Genomic DNA, 17030 nt, shown 5'->3' with positions numbered 1-17030 from the left:
TTACTATCATATAGAACAGGCAGCACCCTGGGTATGCGGACAGCCGGGAGCCATGGAGGAGCCTGGACACCATGGTCTATAGTGCCAACACCTCAGTTATGTACTTAGAGGGTGACTCCTCTCTGGGGATGTAGGGACCTCTCATGGTTAATTTTTCTAGAGTAAATAATTTATTACACAAACAGGAGTTACTTTACTGCCAACTTCTCCTCCTCCTCCTCCGCAGGTGTCATGTGTCGTACGGCCATTTTTGGGTGAAGTCTTTGGTTCTGGATTATTCAGCGTGACTGCTGGGTCACCTTTGCTGCAGTCGGTGCTCCTCTCCATCTCCATCTGTGGCCTGATCTTCCTAGCTTCTTAAAGGGCCAATGGGTGGGACAGTATCCATCATCTGGTACCACCCTGCCTGAGCAACAACGTTCCTAGGTCCCAGCATTCCAGCAAAGGTGTTCCTTAAAGGAATTTCCATTCAGCATATTGCAGTTTCCCAGATACTTTAAGTATAAGGTTGTTGTGCGGTTGAGGAACTTTATTCCTATATACAAACCTGAGCTGCCCGCCCTGACCTGTTTGATTGTCCTCTGACCGTACTTATAAGCTGCCAGCCCAAAACCCCACCAGGACTTGTGACTACCTGTTCCCTATGTGTCTGCTGGTTCACTGAGCCAGTCACCACCTTCACCAGGACATCACCTCGAAGTACCGAAATAAGACTCCCTTGCAGCAATACAGGGGTTAAAAAGTGAAGACCAGGAGTTAAATCAGATAAATAGCACTATAGGTCCACACCTGTTAGTTGTCAGAGAAATGTCCTATAGTTTGAGCTTAAAGGGTAACAGTCATGTTAAAGGGAACCGTTTGGGCTGATATGGTTCCCTTGAGCATTGTATAAAGCGCCTGGAGCGGCCCCGGCACGTACCGACCACGGCCGCAGCAGGTGCTTTACGACGGAGAAAATGACTTTTATTCCCCGGCTCGTGACTAGATACGAGCGGGGAAGTAGTCATGGTGGGCGGCTCCCCGCTCGTATCTAGTCACTGCGCTCTGCCTGTCAGCGCGCTCAGAGGGGATGTTTGACAGGCAGAGAGGTCCGTTACTGGCCTCTCTACCTGTCAATCATCGCGCCGAGCGCGCTGACAGGCAGAGTGCAGTGACTAGATACGAGCGGGGAGCCGCCCACCATGACTACTTCCCCGCTCGTATCTAGTCACGAGCCGGGGAATAAAAGTCATTTTCTCCGTTATAAAGCACCTGCTGCGGCCGCGGACGGTACGTGCCGGGGCCGCTCCAGGCGCTTTATACAATGCTCAAGGGTTCCCTTCAATGTCATTTTTCAGGAATCAATAGGTAACAAGCGATTATAAGAAATTCTGCTATAGGTTATATTACGCAAAAAAGTTCCCTGATGTGCTCAAAAAGCTGTTTTCCTACCTCCCCCCCCCCCCCCCCCCTCACTTCAGAAAAAGCAGGATTTCTGTGACCATTATGTTCTATGGAGGAGGAGGGATGAGGAAGAACAAAGAGGCGAAAAGTAGCTATGCACGGCACATCACCCAGCAATCTTATCTCACCAAGCTCCCAGGTAAGCACTGACCTTTTTGACCTGTGAATTTTATGCGGCCAGACAGTCTCCAAACTGTACAGATGCTTCTCTGCTCTCCCTGCTCACTCATCCCCCTCAGCCCCCCCCCCCCCCTCCCCTCCGTAGGTTATAATGGACTCAGCTTCACTTTGCCCCTCTGTAATGAATACGGCTTTGCCAGATAATGCACAGATAAGAAGTGAGGGGGGAGGGGGGGAAACAGTGTGAGTATAGAAAGAGGCTTTCTTGTCTAATAAAACCTGTTACAGAGTTTCTTAAAATTGCTTGTACTATGTTCCCTCTACCCTAAAACTCTGTCAGTAACTGGAAGGGCCAAGCTGAGGGGCAATGGTTAATTGTATCACACAGGGCAAATGTAAGGAGTGGATTTAGTGAGATTTAAAGTATTCCAATAAAATAAGGCAATATCATATTTGGCTGGGGTCAGAGAGTAATATGGTATGTGGCTGGGGTCAGAGAGTAATATGGTGTGTGGCTGGGGTCAGAGAGTAATATGGTATGTGGCTGGGGTCAGAGAGTAATATGGTATGCGGCTGGGGTCAGAGAGTAATATGGTATGTGGCTGGGGTCAGAGAGTAATATGGTATGTGGCTGGGGTCAGAGAGTAATGTGGTGTGCGGCTGGGGTCAGAGAGTAATGTGGTGTGCGGCTCGGGTCAGAGAGTAATAGAATATGCGGCTGGGGTCAGAGAGTAATATGGTATGCGGCTGGGGTCAGAGAGTAATATGGTATGTGGCTGGGGTCAGAGAGTAATATGGTGTGTGGCTGGGGTCAGAGAGTAATATGGTATGTGGCTGGGGTCAGAGAGTAATATGGTATGTGGCTCGGGTCAGAGAGTAATATGGTATGCGGCTGGGGTCAGAGAGTAATATGGTATGCGGCTGGGGTCAGAGAGTAATAGGGTATGTGGCCGAGGTCAGAGAGTAATATGGTATGTGGCTGGGGTCAGAGAGTAATATGGTATGTGGCTGGGGTCAGAGAGTAATATGGTGTGTGGCTGGGGTCAGAGAGTAATATGGTGTGTGGCTGGGGTCAGAGAGTAATATGGTATGTGGCTCGGGTCAGAGAGTAATATGGTATGCGGCTGGGGTCAGAGAGTAATATGGTATGTGGCTTGGGTCAGAGAGTAATAGGGTATGTGGCTGGGGTCAGAGAGTAATGTGGTGTGTGGCTGGGGTCAGAGAGTAATAGGGTATGTGGCTGGGGTCAGAGAGTAATATGGTATGTGGCTGGGGTCAGAGAGTAATATGGTGTGTGGCTGGGGTCAGAGAGTAATATGGTATGTGGCTGGGGTCAGAGAGTAATATGGTATGCGGCTGGGGTCAGAGAGTAATAGGGTATGTGGCTGGGGTCAGAGAGTAATAGGGTATGTGGCTGGGGTCAGAGAGTAATATGGTATGTGGCTGGGGTCAGAGAGTAATATGGTATGTGGCTGGGGTCAGAGAGTAATAGGGTATGTGGCTGGGGTCAGAGAGTAATAGGGTATGTGGCTGGGGTCAGAGAGTAATATGGTATGTGGCTGGGGTCAGAGAGTAATATGGTATGTGGCTGGGGTCAGAGAGTAATGTGGTATGTGGCTGGGGTCAGAGAGTAATAGGGTATGTGGCTGGGGTCAGAGAGTAATAGGGTATGTGGCTGGGGTCAGAGAGTAATATGGTATGTAGGGGACTTGTAGTACTTCTATGATGCAAGGTTCATTTATTAAAGAGACTATCCAGGATTTGTTCTTATTCTTCTTCTACCAGACACAGTGCCATACAATGAGTAGTGGCTATACCTGGTATTGCAGCTCCTATCATTCACTTCACTGGAGAATATGTATATAGAACTGCACGGAGGGAGGGGCTCTACTAAAAGGGACTGTATGGGGGGGGGCATTACTACATGGAGACTGCAGAGAGGGGGGCTCCTACTAAATAGGGACTGCACAGAGACAGACACCAACTAGACTGCACAGAGAAGGCAACCTACTATATGGGGGAATGCACAGAGGTGAACATCTGTTATATGGGGGGCGAAACAGAGGGACCTATTACTATAGGGAATACACAGAGGGGGCTGGGGGTCTCAAAGCCATCTACCCTAAAGCTAGCCCTGGCTGCCACCAAGTCTTTTTGTTAAAAAGTAGGGATGGTCCGAATCTTCCGAGATTTGGGTTCGTATGAACCTGAACACTCGGCATCAGATTCCTGCTGTCTGCCCGCTCCGTGCAGCGGGTCGATACAGCGGGAGGACCGCCTGGAAAACTGGTATACAGCCTATGGCTATGGCTGTATCCCAGTTTTCCAGGCGGTCCTCCCGCTGTATCCACCTGCTCCACGGAGCCGCCAGGCAGTGGGAATCATTGCAGAGAGTTCGGGTTCGTACGAACCCGAACCGAAACAGGTTCGGACCATCCCTATTAAAAAGTGATGTGAGAAATATGACATGTAATCTTTCTCAGTAGAGTTCACCCAGTATGATTGTACAGTATTTGTGATGTTGTTTGTAGTGATGCCAATACTGCAGTAGTGCACAGGTGTGATGATGGTATCTGTTTTGTGGCTGATTTATGTCCCCAAATGGTCGGTAACCTCCGGGCTTGTTGCGGACCCCTTGGGAACTTGCCACTGCAACCTGGAGTGGTAGTAGACGGTAGACCTATCGGGATGTCGGTACCAGCACCCACAGAGAAGGGGAAAAATAACCCAAGGTAGTGTGTGTGTGTGGGTGCGGGTACAGGTGCAGGAATGGAAAATAGAGTCCCATGCATTTAATATATAAAAATAGAACACTTTACTGGATAACGTTGCAGAAGAACAGTACACTTAACACAGGTAGTGCAAATCTTGATCGTGGTTTTTGATAATAAAGTAAACGAGTGTTCTGTAGCAGGAGGTGCTTGTTAGAAGTAAGTGCTTTGTAGAAGAGAAGGAAGAGGAATTGCCAGAGGAGCCCTGCCCAATGTAGATTCTGTACTCTGCCGGAACTGAAGTGTAGATAGAAGAAGATAAGTGATACTCGCACTCACGTTTAGACTATAATCTGACCGACTTCTGCCTCCTAGTTGTGTAGAACCTGTCCTAGGTGGGTAGCACGAGACCCAGACGTCGGTCATCTGGGTGTAGCAGACTTCCAAGATTACCCAGTTGTCTTGCACTGCGCAGTAGGATACGTAGACCTGATAGCTTTGTCCTACCGGGGTCAGCTCCTCTTGTTTCAGGAGACCTGCCCTGCACGTTTTTTGAGAGGTTCCCGGCGTTGGCTAGTGTTATCCTAGGTGGCTTAGCACTGCATAACTGTAGTGGCTGCTTGTATAAAGTATAAAGTCTTTTGCTTCATCTGTCTCTGGTCCCTGTCAGGGGTCCTGGCCACAGCCAGACCCTTGCTTTACTTCTGCAGGAACTTGGTCTCTGTTTGTCCTCTCTCTCTAGAAACTAGTTTAAGACTGACTCACTTCCTCCACCTGGTTAACTCCTCCTACAGGGGCTATATCTAATCCCTCCTGTGAGTGGTGGGGCTGAGTGTGGGTAAAAGAGAGGCTAAATAGGATAGGTCACAAAGAAAAGCACTTGTAACTGGTCAGCAGAGAACACATGACACAAAACAGTTAACCCATGACTCTTCAGCTGTGTACATAGAACATAAAACAGTAGTGACACCTAGTGGGAAAAACAAGGTACTTTATCTCCCACTTGTTTAACCTGAGTGATACAACACCCGTGGTGGGACACCACATGATCGCCCATTACCCACTGGTGACTCTGAGACCGGGGCAGTACAGGGGATGGAGGAATCCAAAGAGGGGCCTAAGCCGCCATCCACGATGGGCTGATTGTATAGGTTAATTGAGCTTTATATGATATTATAGTCAAATGGAATAAAGAATGACCATTGTATGTAGGGAGGAGATTACTGTACTGACATCAGCCCTAAAGGGAGGAGTGTTGGACTATAAACAGCTGTTGATCCTGTACATGGTGTTCATGGTGCAAGGTGGGACTTTTCTAAACCATCAAAGGACATAATATCATACCAGGCGAGGAGTTTCATAGGCAGGGTTGGACTGGCCCACCATACTAACCGCATTACCAGATGCATCTTATTAGGTTTTCTTATTAATAGCAGCAAATGCCATTTTTATGGATATAAAACACAAACACGACACCAAGAACATGCTGCACAGAAAAAGTTTATTAAACTACAGAGATGATCAAATGACCTTATATCTGAAAACTATTATAGAGGGTATTCACTACCTGAACGAGGCCAGAGGGCACAATATTCTGTTATTACATGGAAACAAGTCAGTTATGGCCGATGGATGTTGTTATGTGCATTTAGACTTAGTACTCTGAGTACACAGGGGTGCATTGTTGTAACTGACCTCATTACACCTTACCAACCCTGCAGTTGGCCCCAATAACATATAGATATTCCAGGCAGCCTAATGCAGGTATGTCTTGGTATCTGTATATGGATGCTGGTTACTTAGCTAAGATTGTGGGGTCATTCACCCATGTGCACTCAAAGTACTGAGAGGCAAACAAACAAACCTAAAACAAAGCCTTTACAATGAGCCAGCCTGCTTGCTGATGGTTTTAGTAGAATATTGAAGACACAAAGCAGTGTACGTGTGCCCTGATATCCACGTTCAGTCTCTACAGGTCACTTTTAATGGGGACTAGAGTAAATTTTGAAGAACTACGAAAGAAAGAAGATTGTTTCGGATTTGATTATTTTTAAGTTGTACATGTTGCGGCTGATGGTTTTGTGTGGATCCACTTAGCACTTGAGTTTCCTCTCTATCTCCTTCACTTTGATCAGACAGGCAAAGTTATGCTCACATCCTGGAGCGTTAATACATCCCTTCGAGGAGTAATCGCCCACATTGCCATCTGTAAGATAATGGAACATCGTCATGAATGGGCGAAGACCATCTCCCTAGATCTGAGGGGATCTAAACTACAATACCAGATGTCACCCATGGACAAGGGTGGCGCTATTTTTGAAACGAAGCAGAAATGCTTTTTCATCTCGAGTAGACCCTTTAAGGTTGCATTGGGTAACCCTTTAAACAACTCATTTATAGAAATTTTAGGAGAAATAAAGATCCGGTCACCTGGATTCATGACTTTTCCCCTATAGTCATAACATTGTTTCTCGGATCCGGTGCAATCGATCTCCTTGTCACTCTCACACTCATCGGTGGTCCCAGCACAGTAGGCAGATGGACATTTTACACCATTTGGGGTTGAATCTTCTTCAGGACCTGGAAAAATAAATATTGGAATAGTCATCAATTTCTGGTGTTATTCCCCATCTGTAGCATAATGGACTTTATTGTTTCTGTTTTACTAATCATCTCTGCAATATATATATATATATATATATATATATATATATATATATAACAAAGTGTCATAGAAAGATTCCGTAATAAGTATCACTACCTGTACTGATCCTGTACTGATCCAGAGTTACATGCTGTATTATACCCCAGGGCTGCACTCACTATTCTGCTGGTGGGGTCACTGTGTAGTGTGTACATACATTACATTACTGATCCTGAGTTACATCCTGTATTATACTTCAGAGCTGCAATCACTATTCTGCTGGTGGGGTCACTGTGTACATACAGTACATTACTGATCCTGTACTGATCCTGAGTTACATCCCGTATAATACTGCAGAGTTGAACTCACTATTCTGCTGTTGGGGTCACTGTGTACATACATTACATTACTGATCCTGAGTTATACTCCAGAGCTGCACTCACTATTCTGCTGGTGGAGATCGCCCTTAATGTAGCACTTACGTTGAAAGTTCTCGTTGTTGCAGAAGTCCCCGGAGCAGCATGCTGCACACGCTCTGATCTTAACATCTGGATCCTCAGTGACTGATCCGGAGACTCCGCACAGAGTCTCATTGTCGCATCCTTTGTAGATGGACATGAATTCCTTGTCGCCTGCAGAATAGATATTACAGATGAGATGATGAGCAAAAAAACTAAAAAATCTTAGAGTAAAAACCCCTCGCTCACCATTCTTATAGTGCTGGGAGGCGGTCATGCAGCGAGATCCGATACACTCCATCTCCGATTCCTGACACACCGTGGAGTTCTCAGCCACACAGGATATACATTGATGCGGAAAGGCTGCAGTATATAAACAATATAATCAAGATGAGTGTCTATGGGGCCACAATCCACAAGGCTAAAAGGGGTCACCCAGGACTGGAAAAATATGGCTGCCTTACTTAAAAAACAGCGCCACCCCTGTCCTCAGGTTATGTGTGGTATTACAACTCTGCTCCATTCTATTCGGTGTAGCCGAGTCGCAATACCACATGCTAACTGAGCTCAAGAGTGGGGCGGTTGTGTCTGAATAAAGGCAGCCATGTTTTTCTATTTAAAAATTCACAATGTATACAGACCTGAGCCCAACAAAGCACAGAAGACCAGAAGGCCGGTAGTGGAGAAGGAGTTCATCTTGATGTGGTTGGGATGAAGTCTTCAGTGATCCGGATTGGGTTCATATATACTGTTCTAGGTTGGAGGAGTGGATACAGCATAATGGCATAAACCCAGCAAGTATCATGCCCTGTGGTGCTGGACAGCTAGATGACGCCAAAGCAATCTGACTCAAATAGAAGAACCTGAAAAATATTTATTGAGATTCCTAGGGGCTCAGGGCAAATTTGGACATGGGCCCCCAATTCTAGGCGTCACGAGTCTATAAAAGAATATTTACTTTGTTCTACAGCTCATATACAATACAGCTATAGGATAATATTCTATGTATAATAGTACTGTATAACTCTATATATCTGTCAGTTACCAAATACTACCAGTATACTGAATATTATCATCATAGAATATCACAATAATATCACTATAAAATAGAAAAGTACATGAGCAATGAGGTGGCAGCAGAAGGTTGCTACATGGGTGATATTATTTACTGAGGACTGTACAGAAAGGCCTAACTACTATATGGAGGCACAGAAGGGGACCTAACTGCTAAATGGAAGTACAGATGGTGCACAGACAGGGGCTAACTACTATATAGGAGTACAGATGGGGCCTAACTACTATGTGGGAGCAGGACCGTATTTAACACTAGGCACCCGTGGTCCGGTGCCTAGGGCAGCACCAGGGAGTAGGCGGAAGAAAACAACTTTTTTTTGTTTTTATTTTTCGTAGTCTCCCACCTCCTGTTCCGACTTGCCAGTAAATTTGTTGTTGCCGGGGGGGGGGGGGGGGGGGGGGGGGGGGGGGGGGGGGGGGTAGCCGCACAGGCACTGATAACATAGTAGAGTGAGGGAGACTGGTATGATGGTGTTATCCAGTCATAGTATGGTGGTATTGGTCAGGTCTGGTGTGGCGGTCGTTTAAGGGTTAATGTTTTGTTCATGATCTGCACACCAATGAGAGCTGCTCTTCTCTTCCACCTATCTCTATCCTTCTTTCTCCTTGCACTCTCTTCTCCACCACTCACAGGAGCTGTTACACACCCTGTAGGAAGTTGTCACATGGGGAGAGGAAGTGTACACCCACATTTAGTAAGTCTTAGTCAAGTCTTAGTCTTAGTAGAGAGAGGATGCAAGACAGGACGGTCCCTGCTGTGGTAAAGCTGGACCCTGGCTCTGCTAGGTCCCCTGTCAAGGACAAGTAGTCTAGTCTGGAGTGTGGTAGTGGACAGATGTATGGAAGACACAGAGACTTTTTCTCCTTTAAAGCAACACTTCTACCTCTAATACAGTGCTAAACGTCAACAGAGAGGACAAGTCAGGGATCTCCCCAACCCACGTTGTGAACATCTCTAAAAGTGCAGGACAGTATCCTACAAGCTAGAGGAACTGATCAAGATAGAGCAAAGCAGCTAAGTGCCTATGTATTCTATCTCGCAGTCTATGTGAAACCAGGTAACTTTGGACACCTTGCTCAACTCAGGTAACTAGGACTGGGGCTTGTGTCACCCTACTAGGACGGGTCACCCAACACTGTAGAGCAACAAGTGGTTATAGGGACAAAGGTCGAAACACGGGCACAAGTATTCTTCTCCTTTCAAGCGTTCTTAAGTATCCTTTTACTTCTTCTAAAGTTCCAGCAGAGCACAGTACTATATTGGGTTGGGACTCTCAAGACAAAATCCTCCCCACTCCTCTGAACTCTCACAACCTATTCTTCTTCACTCCTTTGAACTCACTCTATTCTTCTCAGCACGCAACCAAGTCAGCACTGCTACTCTACGTTCACTACCTCTACAGTTCTCGGTGCAGGTCTAGTCAAGTCAAGTCCAATGTGATTGTCTACTTGTATCCCAATGTATTTGTCAGTAAAGGAAGAGTTTATTTATTTTACTGGGACTCAGTGGTTAATGCACTAGCACCTACACAGCAACTGTACCGTCCTTGGGTCATCTCCCCTTTTTGTGGGTGGCGGTACCGATAGTCCGGGTGGGTCATAACTTCACTGCAGATCACCGTAATAAGTACCCAAGGGACCCATCACAACCCGGCAGGTCACGACCATTGGGGAAGGGTATAGCCAGCCACACACAACAAGCAGGTATACCATCACACCTGTGTGCTGAGTTAGCACTGGCATCACGACAACCTCATAACCGGCTGAGCTATATTCCATCGACCATCCACCATAGAAGTGGCATCACCCGAAACAACACGTGACCGGTCGAGCAGACACCACAAGTCCAGCTCTGCCCAGTAAGAACAAAGTCACAATCGGCAAATGTAATTTGGGACCATTGGGACCATCCCAGTATTTAGTGTTTTTATGGTAGGATATTGTTGTGTCTCCTTAGATAAATTGAGCGCAAATTGTGAATATTCAGCATTACATTGACAATAGCTTTATGGAAATTTAACCTAGTACTGTGTTATAGGGTGTGGACACCACAAGAGACACCCTGTGAGTATTGTCTGTAGTACAAGAAAGCCTTGGGGTTATATAGTAAGAGGGCAGAGTCTATACACACAATGATGCAGTGTGGACCTGGACAACTGTGTAGAACTAAGTCAAACAAATAAAAGTTTACTTAGATTCTAAATGGTTCCCAATGGTGCCAAAATGCCTGGCAGCCTATGAGGCCTCCGACACCTGCACAATAATAACTGAATAGAAATGGATCAAGAAATATTGCAAAGAGGTTGGTCGGAGGGGGGAGGTGCTATTATTTTCCTGATCCTAAAACAAGAACATCTATTAAAGGGGTAGTTCACCAATTTTTTTTTCTTTCAAATCAACTTTACCTCTTTTGAAAAATCATGTGTGTTCGAGTACTTATCAGCTGCTGCATGTGTAGCGTCCCACCACGGGTGTTTTGTATATTACACCTGTGGCAAAAGCCTTTTTACTCAAAGCTGAGTGGTGATGAAGGTTGCATTCTGTAATTTCACCACTAGATGTCAGTGTTTTGTATGTGAGCTCTTGTCTGTTGCACGGCTGAAGTAAGCAAAGGGTCACTGCTCCTTGTTGTAGTATGTACTTTTATTGACCAATGGAGATGCTCATCTTTTCTGACCTTTCCTTTCTCTTCTTACCTTTGCACACATCCTTTTTCACCACTCACTGGGTTTTTTACACATCCCTGTAGGAAGTAGTCACTTGGTGGGAGGAAGTGTAGCGTCAGTCTTACTTAGATTCTCTTGGGAGGAGGACACACAGAACAGACGTCCCTGCTGTAGGCAAGCCAGGGCCTGGCTTTGCCAGGACCCCTGTCCGGAAGAGTCCAGTTGTGTTAGTGAGTCCAAGACACATGTGAATGAAGTAACCAGAGACACTATACAGTCTATCTATGACTCCTATGCAGTGCTAGACACTACAAGAGGGAGAAAGTCAGGGATCATCTCAGCCTACACCGTGAACCACTCTACAAAGTACAGGGCAGTTGTCAGGACTGGCAAGCACAGACAGGACAGAGACAGTGGGCCCTGGATCTGAACCCACCCACTGACCCTACCTACTTGCCTCGGTCGACCCTAAACGGTCGCGGACAACCACGAAGGCGTTCCCTATGCTGCGTAAGTGAAACACAGAACAAGACGGACAGACAAACACAATATAGAATAGTAGAACAATCCGGGTCAAACCACACGGGCAACGCAGTACAAAGTCAGGAACACAAGGGATAGTCAAAAAGTCAGGCGGAGGTCAGAACACGAGTAAGTCAGGCAGAAGGAATTAGGACGGGGTTCGCAGGAATAGGACAGGGGGAGCTGGGATCAGACGTGAACCTAACAGCCAGCGATTACCAACTGGCTTTAACCTTACTTTATACTGGATCAGGAGCCCGGACCAGACACTGATTGGTCCGGTCTCCTGATTCCAGCAACAATACAGCTGCGGCGCTGCAGGCCGAGTGGCAGAGCGATCTGTCACTCAGCCTGCACGGGAGCCGCATCAGCCGTGCCGGCCGGCCGGCTGACTGTCACGTGAGACCGCGGCGCCCCTGGTTACTAGGGACGCAGCCGGGTCTCCGTGACGTCACTCGGTTCCGGCGGGCGGAGCGCCGACACGCTCTCGAGCCGGCCGCCGGAGCCGAGCCCGAAGAAGACGCCGCTGGAGCCAGGTCAGGTGAGTTCCTGACATTACCCCCCCTCTTATGAGGGGCATCAGGACCCTTATCCACTGGACCGGGTTTAGACGGATTCTGGGCATGATATTGTCGGACTAACTGAGGAGCGTGTATGTCCCTAACTGCCACCCATGTACTCTCTTCTGGTCCGAAACCCTTCCAGTGGACTAGGTATTGCAATGAACCCTGTACCCACCGAGAGTTTAGAATTCTCTCTACCTCATACTCCAGTTCACCCTGGACGACTAGTGGAGCAGGAGGAGGTGATGGGAACACTGGTGGCACATATTTTTTCAGCAAGGCTTTATGAAAAACGGAATGAATCTTTAGGGACGATGGTAGTTTAAGCCTAAAAGTTACTGGGTTAATAACCTCTACGATAGTGTATGGCCCAATGTATTTGGGCGCCAGCTTCCCTGATTAGACTCTCAATTTCAGATTTCTAGTTGAGAGCCAGACTTTTTCGCCTAAAACATATTGATGGCCACATATGCGTCTTCTGTTGGCATACTGTCAATAGGTCTCTTGGGCTTTAACCAAGCTCTGATGAGCTTGGGCCAAAACTGTGCACAGTTTCGAGAATATATCTAAGCTGAAGGTGCCTGCCCTCGTCTGATCGCAGACTGCTACACGGCTTAAGGCCCGGCAAGTACCATCATGGGAGACTGGCTGAGAATCCCGGGTGCGGCTGGCTATTCTGTCAGGACTGGCAAGCACAGACAGGACAGAGAAAGTGGGCCCTGGATCTGAACCCACCCACTGACCCTACCTACTTGCCTCGGTCGACCCTAAACGGTCGCAGACAACCACGAAGGCGTTCCCTATGCTGCGTAAGTGAAACACAGAACAAGACGGACAGACAAACACAATATAGAATAGTAGAACAATCCGGGTCAAACCACACGGGCAACGCAGTACAAAGTCAGGAACACAAGGGATAGTCAAAAAGTCAGGCGGAGGTCAGAACACGAGTCAGGCAGAAGGAATTAGGACGGGGTTCGCAGGAATAGGACAGGGGGAGCTGGGATCAGACGTGAACCTAACAGCCAGCGATTACCAACTGGCTCTGACTTTACTTTATACTGGATCAGGAGCCCGGACCAGACACTGATTGGTCCAGTCTCCTGATTCCAGCAACAATACAGCTGCGGCGCTGCAGGCCGAGTGGCAGAGCGATCTGTCACTCAGCCTGCACGGGAGCCGCAACAGCCGTGCCGGCCGGCCGGCTGACTGTCATGTGAGACCGCGGCGCCCCCGGTTACTAGGGACGCCGTTGGATCTCTGTGACATCATTCGGCTCCGGCGGGCGGAGCGCCGGCGTGCTCTCGAGCCGGCCGCCGGAGCCAAGCCCGAGGAAGACGCCGCTGTAGCCAGGTCAGGTGAGTTCCTGACAGCAGTATCCCGATATACAGAGGAACTAGCCTGGATAGAACAAAGATACCGGAAGGGCTACTTATCCTATCTCGCAGTGCAAGTGACACCAGGGTGGTAACGATAGTCGGGGTGGGTCATTTGCCACTCAGGACTACCGTGACAGGAGCCCAAGGGACCCATCACAGCCCGGCAGGTCACAGACTATTTCAGGGGAGTACAGCCGACCACCACAGTACGTCACCAGTCGAGTACCACATATGTCCTGCAGGAAGTGGTATTCTTTCCAGTCTGGAGAGCAGGAGGGGTTTTCTATGGGGATTTGCTTCTGCTCTGGACAGTTCCTGACATGGACAGAGGTGGCAGCAGAGAGCACTGTGTCAGACTGGAGAGAATACACCACTTCCTGCAAGACATACAGCAGCTGGTAAGTACTGAAAAACTGGAGATTTTTAAATAGAAGTAAGTTACAAATCTCTGGCACTTTCTAGCACCAGCTGGTTTAAAGGAAACTAAATTTGGGTGAACTGTCCCTTTAAGGTAGGGGCACTACAGGAACTGGGCCCTATATACTTCTATCCTGCCCCATATGTACTATAATACAACTCCTGTACAACATAGAAGACTATGGATATATTATATAAGTATTTATTACCAATGAAATGAACATCACAAAGACAGGACTTTCTGTAACTTTATTTGTTTGCACCGGGGTCACCAACATGAAGAGTTGCTTTCATATTATATACATTATTATATGAACATTTGTGGTCTGTATAACAATAAGAACGTTATGTAGTTTACAGTAATATACATCAAGCAATAGGTTATGGACTCTGTGGGTGGGGGAGGGGAGATGATTACTTTGTGCAATGGTGGCCGACACAATATAGTACTTGCCAGGGTAGATACCAGAGCTGCATTCAGAATTCTGCTGTTGGAGCTGCCATCTCGCTGCTGACACCTGCTGGTATAATACTTGTATACAGTGATCTCCTGATCTCCCTGATCTAACCAGTGTTCTTTGCTCTCCAGCGCCACCTCCAGTTGGTTACATGAAATAGCAGATTGTTCCAAAGCAGGTGATGTTAGGAATGCATATGGGGCTCTGTTTGCCCCTTAAATGCCACAGGCCACCTCCCTTGGATCTGAACTACAGGTATTTATTACCCTGCCTGATCTCCAGGATCTGCTGCCAGAGAGGAGCTATAACTGATAGGGGAGGGGCTTAGGGGGCGGGGCATGACACATGGATTTGTAATGCTCCGCCCATGCAGGTTTCACACTAGGATTTACTTGAAGTGTTCCTTCATTTTAGATCTATAGACTTTATATAGAATTTACACTTCTATTAGTAAGAATATAACAATCCCATAAGAGTCATGAGGTATAGCCGGGGTGTCCGCACCACTTATAATTCTCATAAATATATATAAATAGCATAGAAACTGCGTAAAATATGGAAATGTTGTATGATGTCAGAGTCTAAATACAATGCCTGATAGTAAGGTCCATTTAAAGGAGTGTTGGCATCTATGTTATAGAAAGGGGAATCTTGTGCGGCTATCATCACTGATTAACATATGGGGTCTTACAAATCTGTGGGGTGATAGTGTTCAAAGAAAAAAAAAAACAGCTGAGTGGCGCTGTTACATTGGTTTCTATGGAAAACTGTTGTTTCTGGCATAGTGGTAGAAACGGGTACTGCAATTTACCAAAACTTTTTAAATTACAAAAATTTTTTATTTTTTTTTAAACCGAGGCTGATTTTGACATGTGTTTGTTACAGTGTGTTATCTATAGTTTACAAATATTAGACTGGAAACACAGAAAAGATTAAGGTTTTAATTAAGTGGAACAATTGGAAAATAATTGTTCCCTTTCATTTAAATTTCGGCAACTATGCACTGGGCGGGGCATGTACAGTATTCTACCATTACGTGGGGATCCAGGGAGCGGCCGTCTCTTGATAGATTAGGAAATAAAGCTTATTATAAATAGGGTTGGCCAGAGAACAGCGCCCCCTATATGGTTAAAGGGGGAAGAAGGGAAATGTTTGCTGCTCGGGTCTCACTAGTAGGAAAGCTCAGGCATAGATTGCACATGACACACATAGCGAGTCCGCCAGGTACACGGCCTCCGAGTAGATGCTTGACGGATAATAAGAATAATAATTCCCAGAGATTTGGACTCATCAGGTTCATCAGATCCAGCAACTAAATACAACATAGACACACGGGAACACTTATGCTTCCATGACTAACAGCACAAAGGATTGTGGGGCGGTATATGAACTCATCAGACAGCTTGATGCTCACCCACTCCCTCTGACACAACTGGCACCAGTGCCTGGAGCCGTTCCATTGGAAAGTCTATCCAGCCAAACAATTAACAAATATAGATGGGGGGGGGGGGGATATTCAGGCTTATTGCTAGAGTCACCATCTTTAATGCGGAGTACAGAAAGCCCTTATAAAGCCACAGAGGAGTGACAATGATATATATGGAATTCTAACCTCAAATTTTCAAAAAAGAGATACTAGAAAAGTTATGGCTCCGCCTCCAATGCATGTAAGGAGGAGTCACAGGGGCGGAGCTAAGGCCAGCTGTCTATTCCATGTGCAATGGTTACCCTCCCAGTACTATTGTATGTGGTAAAGGAGGAGCAGGGCCCTCACTCTCTATAAAAAGGAGACCTTGGCTAATCTGTGTTTGCTGGGTGGGCGGGGCCTTCCTTGGTGTGATATCAGAGCTCTGGCCAATCAGATGTCTCCCTCACATGTTCCCTTCTTCCCCTCCTGGCTGCTCCGCCCTTCCTCCTCTTTTCCTGTTTTACACTAGATGGTTTTTCTGGGGACTGAGGAGGTTTCCACACTTGTACACACAGGAGTACGGAATACAGGCTGCTGTAAGGGGAGGAGAGTCATCCAGGACTATGACTAGGTAAGATGTATATAGAGGAGAGCAGTATATATGATGGGGGGCTTTGTATATGGTATAATGGAGGCCGGACATTGGGTCAGTTGTGTTTGTGCTGTTAGATAAGTGGCCGTCATTTCACCCGGATTTCGGCATATTCAGTCAGCTCCTCGGGGGAGGTGTAGGTGTCCGTCATACTCTTCTTTGTAAAGTCAATGTTTGCATACTCAGAGTCCACAGTCGGGGGTTTCTGCCTCTTACTCAATAGGATTCGTTCCGAAATACTGAGAAATTGGCTCTGGGAAGAAAAGGAAAGGATTATATTATATTACAGGTCAATGTAATGCAAGCTGAACGTGCTGGGGGAGAAGAAGGTATGGGACCACCAGAACGGATGGGATACAGAGACCCCACATATATACATGCCACCGGGACACCAGGGACTGAACACTTTATGTACTGCTGGGTTACCAGAGATTATACATTTCTATTGTCATTCCGGGTCTGGACAATACACATGGGATAGCTGGTGGGTGAAGATTCATTAAAGGGGTACTCAC

General features: G+C 46.9%; 2 protein-coding genes across 6 annotated transcripts in view; both read right to left on the bottom strand.

The window, feature by feature from the left end:
• Nucleotides 1–6367: 6367 nt before the first annotated feature.
• LOC138768832 (phospholipase A2 inhibitor and Ly6/PLAUR domain-containing protein-like) lies at nt 6368–8072 on the bottom strand. The gene is made up of 5 exons (XM_069946790.1): nt 8018–8072; nt 7626–7739; nt 7401–7550; nt 6705–6854; nt 6368–6480 (listed from the first exon to the last, which is right to left on the bottom strand). Exons 1-5 carry the CDS (start codon nt 8070–8072, stop codon nt 6368–6370), a joined length of 582 nt encoding a protein of 193 aa, XP_069802891.1.
• Nucleotides 8073–8187: 115 nt separating this feature from the next.
• The window catches only part of MAG (myelin associated glycoprotein), a 107356-nt gene continuing 98513 nt past the window's right edge, over nt 8188–17030 (bottom strand). For 3 of the 5 annotated variants that reach the window (XM_069947967.1, XM_069947966.1, XM_069947968.1), the window contains one exon: nt 16683–16768. Coding sequence is in view for 1 of the 5 variants with exons in the window: in XM_069947970.1 (XP_069804071.1) it covers nt 16604–16768 (165 nt within the window). In the remaining 4 variants the exon portion in view is untranslated. Of the gene's footprint in view, nt 8240–14244; nt 16769–17030 lie in introns of those variants that run through there. The other 2 variants (XM_069947969.1, XM_069947970.1) reach the window with 2 other exon arrangements.

Source organism: Dendropsophus ebraccatus, chromosome 12 (assembly GCF_027789765.1).
Source record: "Dendropsophus ebraccatus isolate aDenEbr1 chromosome 12, aDenEbr1.pat, whole genome shotgun sequence".
Classification (NCBI taxonomy): Eukaryota; Metazoa; Chordata; class Amphibia; order Anura; family Hylidae; genus Dendropsophus; species Dendropsophus ebraccatus.
The sequence above is the reverse complement of the archived record's forward strand: the minus strand, read 5'-3'. Positions and strand labels throughout refer to the sequence as shown.

Bases quoted from the DNA above. Each gene is read 5' to 3' on its own strand.
- LOC138768832 (XM_069946790.1), bottom strand. From the start codon at position 8,072: ATGAACTCCTTCTCCACTACCGGCCTTCTGGTCTTCTGTGCTTTGTTG. The intron at 7,740-8,017 runs GTCTGTATACAT...TATATACTGCAG, and splicing joins CTGTGCTTTGTTGGGCTCAG to CCTTTCCGCATCAATGTATA. The intron at 7,551-7,625 runs GTGAGCGAGGGG...TCTATTCTGCAG, and splicing joins CTCCCAGCACTATAAGAATG to GCGACAAGGAATTCATGTCC.